This window comes from Silene latifolia, chromosome 1 (assembly GCF_048544455.1).
Source record: "Silene latifolia isolate original U9 population chromosome 1, ASM4854445v1, whole genome shotgun sequence".
Lineage (NCBI taxonomy): Eukaryota > Viridiplantae > Streptophyta > Magnoliopsida > Caryophyllales > Caryophyllaceae > Silene > Silene latifolia.
This window is the reverse complement of record NC_133526.1, coordinates 168,653,660-168,663,951: the sequence shown is the minus strand read 5'-3', so window position 1 is coordinate 168,663,951 and position 10,292 is coordinate 168,653,660. Positions and strand designations below refer to the sequence as shown.

At 40.5% G+C, this 10,292-nt stretch overlaps 2 protein-coding genes across 2 annotated transcripts; one reads left to right on the top strand and one right to left on the bottom strand.

The window, feature by feature from the left end:
• Window positions 1–289: 289 nt before the first annotated feature.
• LOC141587034 (protein FAR1-RELATED SEQUENCE 5-like) lies at window positions 290–835 on the top strand. Its single transcript, XM_074408453.1, has one exon. The coding sequence runs from the start codon at window positions 290–292 to the stop codon at window positions 833–835; it is 546 nt and encodes a 181-aa protein (XP_074264554.1).
• Window positions 836–4,351: 3,516 nt separating this feature from the next.
• Window positions 4,352–5,629, bottom strand: LOC141587025 (protein MAINTENANCE OF MERISTEMS-like). The gene is made up of 2 exons (XM_074408442.1): window positions 5,134–5,629; window positions 4,352–5,037 (listed from the first exon to the last, which is right to left on the bottom strand). Exons 1-2 carry the CDS (start codon window positions 5,627–5,629, stop codon window positions 4,352–4,354), a joined length of 1,182 nt encoding a protein of 393 aa, XP_074264543.1.
• Window positions 5,630–10,292: the final 4,663 nt, after the last annotated feature.

Below are 10,292 nucleotides of genomic sequence, written 5' to 3'. Positions count from 1 at the left end.
AAAAAAGAACGGGTTATTGGCAAGTTATTTTCGATGTAAAAGACATGGGTTACCAAAACGATCGGATGATCTTGAAAAACCAAGGAGGTCGCAGAAGTGTTCATGCAAGTTTCGAATTCGTGCCGTTCAAAATTTTGTGTCTAAAAATGATCAAGTGACGATAGTGTGGAACATTGTAACCTCCGAGGGTGGTGGAATACACAACCACAACGTAGCCGTTTATAAGGATGGGGATTGGCAGTTTGCAGGATTGGACGCGTAAGAGAAGGCATATGTTAGGCAACAAACAATGGTCGGGGTTCTACCGAGGGATATTAAAAATGGTCTTCATTTGAAAACCCCCGAAAAACCTCAACCGTCAAGCATTCAACTATATAATGAAACAAGGAAAATTAGGAAAGAAGTTAGGGTTGAAATAAACACCGCTCAGCAAATGTTGGCTCTAGCGGTAGAAGCGAAATACGTCCATTGGCACGAGATTGATTCCGAGTCAAAAGAGTTGACTCACATTTTCATGGCACATCCTGATTCTGTGAAGTTGTTCCGGGCTTATCCTTACGTGGCTATCATGGATTCGACTTATAAAACCAACACTTACAAGAATCCACTCATTGAGATGGTTGGTGTCACACCCACGGGATCGTCCTTCTTAATTGCATGTTCGATGATTCCTACCGAGTCTGAAGAGAATTACAAGTGGCTGTTGAAGAAGTTAGCTGACATTTTAGATGTCACCGGAGCGTCCCCTTCTGTTTTTGTCACCAACCGGGAATTGGGTTTGATCAACGCTCAAAGATTTCCGGGGTTGATCATTTGTTGTGTCGATGGCATGTGAACAAAGCCATCAATGCAAAAGCCTTGACATTATACAGTACTGAGGGTATGAGGTCACATATCATCACAAATCCAGAAGACGGTTGGAATAAGGTGATCAATGCAGTTACCGAGGAAGCGTTTCAGCACGCATGGGTGTGTTTCAGTCGTAAGTGGATATGTATGTCCGATTATATACGGAGAGATTGGGGTGAACACGCAGGGAAGTTCGTTTTATGCTATACAAATGAGGTCTTCCATTTTGGTAACACGACAACTTTACATATTGAGTCAGCACATTCTCTATTGAAGGCTTGGTTGAAATCAAGTCATCTCACACTTGACACCATGTGGTCCCGTATCCACGGCATGCTAGAAGGTCAACACTCCAAGATTAAGAAAGAACTCGAAGATGAAATGGGTAAACCAAGGATAACATCCCGTACTTTCTCCTTATTGCAAGGGAACGTTTCTAATAAGGCCATAGAGTTAATGGAGAAAGAACTTTTGAGAGGCCTTGGATTGGGTATCGGGTTGGTGGATGGATGCCGACACGTGCTACGAACGACTCATGGATTACCTTGTACATGCAATTTGGTATCTTTGCACAAAAGAGGTAGGGGGGTCCATCTCGAGGATATTCATGTCTTTTCGAAGACATTGGTGTATGATATTTCTCAACAAATGCCGAAAAATGATGGTGATTTGTTTGAGGAATTAGTTGACGGTGTGAGAAACAGTGACTCGGTTAAACTAAGGGCGGTCATAGACTTGTTGCGTGATTTCTCCCACCCGGAGGACCAAAAGATTTTGCCACTCCCTATTAATGAGAAACCGAAAGGCCGTCCGAGAGGTTCAACAACTAGAAATAAGTTGGGTTTCGAGCATGCATAAAGGAAGTTCGGGACACCAAGTACTCACGGTTCAACAAATGTAGATCAATCACAACAAAGACTTGGTGATTTCGAATCAGGACCTCCCGGTGCTCGTTTGGGAAGGAACTTTACCATTGGCCTTATATCATCATGGGCCAAACGGTGGGGTGTTCCTGAGGTTCTGTGGAGCCACTTCGATGGTTAGATGGATGTTGGAGATGACGGTCATTGTGGGTTTTGGGTAGTATCTCATGCCCAGCGGGGCTAAGAGACAGATTATATAGTTATGCGGGAATGGTGTTCAAGGGAGATGAGGAGCGACGATATATACAGAGAGTTGTTTGGAGTTTATCGATCACCAACCACCGGTATGACAGGGTTTGAGGAAGGACTTCGACGAGTTGAGTTTTTTGAGCAGATTAGTTGTGAGCCAGACCATTGGATGTGTAGTGACAATTTGCTAGTTTTTGCAACGCTTTTCAACTGGACGATATGTGTGATTGGTCATACACGAGGGTCGGACGGGAAGAATGTTTGGGAAGGAAGTTGCAATACTATCATGCCTTTGAAGACCCGAACGGAAGGCCGACTACCGTATGGTATTTTGTGGATTGTCCTACACCATAGCCATTGGATGCGGTTGCATTCTAGAGGCCCCCCTGAGAGTCTGCCTATACCGCCACTTGAGCTCGCTTGGTTGACCTACCGAGATGCTAGTGTTGCTCACCTAGATACTTTGTACCAACAGAACATTTAGAATTGGCAAGCATTCACGAGAGAGACCCCGAGAAGACGTCGTAGAAGCCGAAATTCTGATAGTGCGACAGTTATCTCAATTAATAGTTGTTCGGATTGAAAAAACTATTAAGTTCACTTGTGTAATATATTAAGTTCAGTTATCTCATGTTACTAAGTCTGAAATTTTTGGAATTCATAACAACTGATACAAATTTGGAAATTTTTGCAAATACTTACTACTTCATAACAATGGCTAACATAAGGAAAACAAACAAATACAAGATACAATTGAAATAAAACTTCATCATCCTTGACAAACCCGAAATCTCTTGTTTTAAACTTATCACTTGCTCTTTCATGACATTTACACTTGATGCATCATCACCTTCATCTTCACATGTTATCTTCAACCTTTTTGTTATTGTCAAATGATCTTCAGTCAACCACGACACAAAATTATTGCAATCTAAACGCTTAAAATACGCTTTCATTGAATTATTAATTGACCCGAAAATCTTGATGATAGCGTTTTTGCCACAACGATTGCAACATTGATTCTTAAAATTAAGGTCTTCAATTGGGTGGTTTCTCTACATTGAGGATGATGTCGACATAAGTAGAGAGATGAAGAAGAAAATAGAAGTGAAAAATAGAAGAAGATGAAGATGAGTGAAAATTAGAAGAAGATGAATATGTTAATATAGTTGAGATTTAGGACAAAATGGAGGGAATGTAACCGTTACAATTCAAAAATCTAACCGTTACAATTCAAAAATAACCTTTACAATTCAAAATTAACCGTTACAATTAAAAAAAAAACCATTACAATTCAAAAATAACCGTTACAATTCAAAATTAACCGTTACAATTTAAAAATAATCGTTACAATTCAAAATTAACCGTTTTCAACCGACTTCTTATAAATAGCCCATTCTATGTCAATTTCAATCACAACATCCAATCCTATTCACTCACTACAATACTAAAATGGTTCTCACAAATACTCAGAAAATCAGAGCTTATCAACTAAGAATCGATCAAATTGTTGCGGATTTACCAGTGTTAGTTTCTCTACTTGAATTAGTGGTTCCTAGTGCCAATGTATGGCACTTGCTTGAAAATCCTCCACTTGGTAGCCTTTGTATCATCTTATCCGGAAACCCGGATCACATACTAACTCCAGCAGTTACTGATGAGGTTGTTTCTGATGAAACATTAACCGAGAAGATGTGGGGGTTTCGCAGGTTAAGAAGTGATCTCTTTGTCTATTTTGAGTGCATCCTTACCGTGCTCGATTACGCAAGATTATCAGAATTATGTGTCGGTAGAGTGTTCAACCTAGGAAATGTCAGACTCTACGTCACTGATTTGTTGGATCAATATGTTGCTAGCCAACCTGAAGAAATTGAGGCTCAAGATTATGAACAAGATCAGGAATCGTCATCTTCATCATCGGAAGATAATTAAGTTCGATAGTTATTTAATTACGTTTTAATTAAGTTGTATTTTCAATTTATGTCGTCGTTTCATTTCCATTTAATTACGTATTAATTCCCGTTGTATTTTCAATTTATGTTTTACCTTATTAAGTGTTGTCTCTGTATTATGTCCTACTGTTAAAATGTATCGTGTTAAAAATTAAGTTCTCGGGTACGTTTAATTTCCGTTAACTACGTTTTAATTTGTATAGTTTAACCACGGGATCGATCAATAAAAAGATTACTAAAATTAAATTAATGAAAACAAAAAAAAAACCATAAAAATTATCCATACAAAGATATTAAAATATCCATACAAACATAATCCGAACAAAGAGACAAACATCACCATACAAACATAATCCATAAAAAATAAAAACAAACTAGTCGTCATACACATCTTCTGTAGAGACGCATGTCCGCAAACAAATCCTCTAGAGTATCTCTCTAGGCCTCCTCACTAGTTTGCTGGAAGACGTTTTTGAATTTACGACTAAGAGCTAGGGCGACCTCCGGCTCCTCATGAAACTCGACAGACCGAAAATGGAGGCGGTGTGAGGGGGGATACAGATAGGGGTGTGAAATCTCCGCATACCAAGTCATGTATCCATCACCATACTCGAAAAGCATATATGCTTTCCTTGACAGTTTTCGTAACGGTGTGATGGAATTTTCGCTCCCCCATGTCTTATCAGGCTCTTGCCCGAAGTCCAGCCTGTAATTCCCGTTCGCGGCCCGAGACTCAACAATCGGAATAGGCATCGGGAGTGGAATAGCCTGAATATATCCAAACTGGCGCATGCACCGATCCGGCTGGTACGGCTCTACTATATCAAGATGCCTGATAAAACCCGAGTAAAGCGATACTCTGCAAGCTCCCTGGGGACGGTTCCCGTAGGGCAACCATCGGACATGCTCCGACCTAAGATCGTCCAAACTATGACGATACATCTGAAAAGTATGAGAATCGCCCTTAGCCCGAGGCAAGCTGGCCCAAGCCTCAACTAGAGGACGGTCCTCAAAAAAGAATCCACCGCCGGGTTGGAACCTGGGAAAGTACTCGTATATCCATGCCTGGAGTAATGGTAGACACCCACTAACACCAGTACTATCTCGGCGCGATGCTATCCTAACTGTCGATACAAGTAAGCCAAACAAGCGGCACCCCAAGCATAGGAACTAACCCGATCAAGACTATCAAACAAGGGCAAGAGCGGACACCCTATCACCACTCTTATCCATGAAAAGAGTATGACCCAGTAAAATCAAGAGGTAAGCCCGTAACGAGTCATGCTCGTTCCCTAGGTAAACAACATTCCTCAAATCTGATGTAAGTAAACCGCCATTCTTATAGCGCGATGGTACAACATCAGACAAATAAACTCCATAAAACCTCGCAATCTTCCCCCTCAGACCACTATCATCAGCCTCGGCCAAACCGTCCACATGCACCCGCTCACCACTAACAGGTATCCCAAGAATATGCTGGACATCATGGAGCATGATACTAATCTCTCCAAAAGGCATATGGAAAGTGTTAGTATCCGGGTGCCACCTCTCGATAAAAGCACTAAGGAGGTTATCGTCTAGACCGATGGTAAAACACTCCCTCAAAATCCCAAGCCCGCTCGCCTCTACCCTAGCGGCAACAGCCTCACTGAGCCATATCTCCCTAATCTCCCTCACAGCTTTCGGCCTCTCGTAGAGCTTGATCCACGACCTCATATTCTCCGGGTTAGGATCCGACCAACAGTTGAACGCAACGTGTCCACCAAAACTTCGTAAGATGCCAATGTTACTAGGACCACCAGGAACGGGCTCTCTCAGATCCAAGAACTATCCCTCCTCGGCCTCCTCGACCTATCCGTGCTAGGGGACGTCTCTCTAACACTCGAATAGCGTCCTCTACGATCCCGGCCCAACCTCTGACTCAACAATCTCTGCGATGATGGGTTCTCTTGGACCCGATACTCTCTAGCATCCTCCTCCTCGGAACCATCATCCGACGGCTCATCCTCTCTATCATGCCGGTAACTACCAGCAACCTCCCGTGACCTCACCTCCTCCGAATCACTACGGACGTGATCGGAAGTAGGCATCATAACCATGCGAGACGTCTCTCGAAGTGGCGGTGGTTGTTGGTGGGCCTGCTTAACAAGCAAACGACGCTTTGATATCGTAACAATCCGCCCATCGGTACAGTCGTGTACGTTTGGCGGAGGCGGAGCTTGCATGATGGCCTTTCCTCTCTCATTTCGATCTCCCATCTGCATTAATAAAATAAAAGTTGTTAGAAAACATGTTAATCGACTAAAAAGCTTATAAAGTAAAAAAAAAAATCGGCAAATAATAGCAAAAAATACGGTTTTTAAAAAAAAAAGTTAAACGTACCATGGTCAAAAGTTGATTCTTAACGTTTGACCATGGACAAAAGTTGAATCTTATTGTTTGACCACGGATGAAAGTCGAATTTCAACATGGCCAAACGGCCAAAACATACGTTTGACCATGGCCAAACGGTCAAAACTTACGTTCAACCATGGTCAAACGCCCATTACCCACGTTTAACCATGGCCAAACGACCAAACCCAACGTTTGTCCATGGGCAAACGGCCAAATCCATTGTTCCTCCATGGCCAAACGTCCATATTTTACGTTTCACCATGGATGAAACAACCAATTCCCACGTTTCATCCATGGTTCCTGATAGCAATAAACTAGGTGTCGTAAAATACTAGAATTAACCTACCAAATTAACAATTTATAAACCAAACTTAGCTCTACACTATGCAATTAAGAATAGTAGTAAAGGGATGTAAGGGTCGAACCCAAGAGAAGGGATTTAAGACTAAAAACTTGAATTTAGATTAATTAGATGGACACAGCACAAGACTATAAACAAACTATGAGTATTAACAATGAACAACAATAGAGAAACATATATGGAGAATTGTCATGGAGAAAACAAGTAACAATGTAACACCCGCGAATTTCCCATTTTGACATTTAAAATTTATTAAGCCATTTGAATTACTTTATTAAATATTTTTGAATTGTTCAATTTAATTTATTTTATGTCAAACAAGATTTTTATAAACGTATTATATAAAAGCTCATTTTTATAAAAATACGTACGATTAAATTATATTTTTAAGGCACAATTTATATAATAATATATGTATACGTATTTTTGGTCGGATAATAATAATGACTGTAATAATCTTAACCTCCGTCTTAATTTCCGTCTAAACTTTAGACCGTCACATTTCATGTTGTACCTACTTTAATTTGGACCAATTAAAAACCAACAACACATTCAAAATATCTCTTATTATTATTATTATTATTATTATTATTATTATTATTATTATTATTATTATATATAGTGTAGTTGGTAGTAGTACCATCGGTATGACCCACCCCCCATTTCCCTTCTTCTTCCTTTCTGCGAAAAAAGAACAACAACAAAAACGCAAAGAAGAAAGAATAATCAAACGCCAACCACCATTTCCGCCTCCTTCAACCTCCGTTATCTCCCTCGTTTCTCAACCAAATTTCATGATTTTTACACCTTTAGCTTCCTCTCTTCTTCCTCCTCATTTTAAGGTAATAAAGTCTTGATTTTGTAGAAGTTCGAAAATACCGTCTCAAATGACAACTCGGTTTCTTGTCTTAATCGACTCGTTTTTCCCTCTTTTAAGCTGAAGGTTGAAGAAAGGTTCGTACTTTTGGACGTTTAAGAGATCAAAGACAGGTAACGGTGATAGGTTACTCGACAATCGTCGAAATTTCCGTCTTATTTGTCCTTTTAAATGTTCTTGATTATTAAAGTTTAAACCTTTATATTGTTTGGCGTTTGTATGATGTTTTTCGTCTTGAATGGTGTTTTGAAACGGGACTGTTTTGAGCCCGAGATTCCGTTATGAGCCTGGTGTGGTTGAGCTCGGTTTATGGCTCATATGGATTCGTGATCGTGGTCGCTTGAGTCCAGTTTTGGGGTGGTCTCGTTACACGCTTTAGGACTGTTTTTGGGTTCGGTTTTCATGCGTCTTCTGGTTCTGTTTTGGACGGGTTTGGACTCTGTTTTGGGGAGGGTTGATATGGTGGTTATGAGCAGTTAGTATGGTGGTTGCGGGCAGTCTTGAGTCGGGTCTCGGTGGCGGTTTGAAATGGTCTAGCTGAGGGTAGCGTTTTATGATCGAGTACCGGGTATGGCTGCGGGTTTGGAGTCGTGGTGGTTGTAGTTGACAGTGTGGTTGGACGTGTTTGGCACGGTACTTGGGACTGTTAAACAGGTTGAGTGTTAGCCGTGGGGGAGTAGTTGTAGGAGTTGGTTGGTGGCTGTTTTGAGGGGGGGGAGAGCGGCTGGAATGGATAGTTTAGATGGCTCATAGTTGGGCCGTGGATTGGGTCCTTGAGTCGTGGAGATAGTCCGCTTTTGGTGCAATGCTAGTCATTGGAATTAATTTAATTTCCGTCTCATATTTATATAACACAACTCGTTTATATTTAGTTTACTTATTATTTCAATTGGGCTTATTTGACATTAAAAGTCGGGCTCATTATATTCTAATTATTGGGCTTGACTTGTAGTTTGGGCCATACTCATATTATGGGTGCTCTCGGCGCCAAATTTAGTATGTATGATTCGTTTAAATCTCCGTCTTGTATTTTATATAATGAAATCCGTTAAATGTTGTACACTACTTTTATACATATATTTCTCTCATGATCAATTGTTTGGGTTTCACATGATTTAATGGTTGGTTTTTACATGAGTGATTTGTTGGACTTATCATATGATTTAATTGTTGGGCCAATCTCAAGTTTTGTAGTGGGCTCATGAATGAGCCGCTTATGCTCGTTCCATTTTATTCCGTAATCTTATATAACGTAAATTATTCGTTGTCATTCATTATATTTTATTTAACCGGCATGATAAATTATAAAATGAAATATTTATCTGCTTAAGACAAGTATGAGTCATTATTATTAAATGGTTATATGTGAGAGTCATATTCTTGATAATGCCTTGTATTGTTCGATTGTGAGAGTCTTGGTCCTATCGGATACTAGGGGTGAGCTATAAGCCCTCTAGTTGCGATATGATCGTTGGGATTAATGTTCCCATCTGTACTCATGGTGAGATGCAAGCCATGAGTATGAATGTGACATTAAGGATCCCGTATCATATGATGTTTGCATGATCATTCTTACTCCTATTGTGACTCAAGTGTGACATTTTACATTGTGTGACTACTTGACTTTCCCTATTTATTCGCCCTCGGACATTGGGTCACGGTTAGGTGCCATTGTTTCCGAGTTGGGCTATTTTTCCTTCCGCCTCTTCGGACCGGGGGTCACGGTTAGGTGACAAGGTTCCGATTTGGGGTTACTCGACTTCCGGGCACGGTTAGGTGTACCATGTTTCGAGTCTTGGATACGATTTGGTATCGTGTGTCGAATCGGGTGTCGTCCATCCCGAGGGTCTGGCCAGGTTTAGACTAGGACCGTATTATGATCGTCGTCCTACCAAGAGGTTGGAGTCTAGAGGGTTGTCTTGTTTGAGTTCATACTAAGTATATGTCTTACACTTGTTGAGTCGTGTCAACATAAGTGGGTTGACTTGGTGATTCTATTCCTTGATTGTACATTCATCCTCATATACCATGCCTATTCTATTAAGAAAGTATTATGCCTGTTTCACCATGATTGTTCATCATATCTCCTTATTCTTTATTGTTCGTATATGTTGCATGATTAACATGTTTGATTAAATGTTGTTTGTTACCTGCATTTCGACATATTGTGGCTGGGAGAACCTTGAGTTACTCCCCACCGACCGTATGCGTTCATGTTTACATGAATGACGGGTTTTGAAGATGCTTACGTGGGGAAGACGTGTGGGCTAGCGAGAACTAAACCCTTGGACCTTAGTTTCTAATTTAGAAACCCTTTTATCTGTTTATTCGTGGGATATCTTTTCCCCGCTTTCTAGACTTGGGTTGTAATGACCTATTAATGTCTATTGTAGTATTTGTTTCATTTCGTTTTTGGCACCCGCGTGCTAATCTTTAACTAGTAATTTAAAAGTTCTTAAAATCTCACTAATTTCCGCATTAATTTATTAGTTATATTTTCCGCTTTATCGCGGGGTGTCACGATTGGTATCGAGAGCATATGTTGCTCCCGACGCACACACGTGTACCCCAAATTTAAATGTGAACTTGACCTTGAATAATGAATGAGAGATGGGTAGACTTAAGGACCTAAGGTGGTAGTCCGTAGTGTGTTTGCTCTTTGTTAGGTTCTAACCTGTTTGTTGATTGTCATTTAATAATTGTTGTGTCCTTGGATCAATGACTGTGGACTTACCTACGAGAAGATC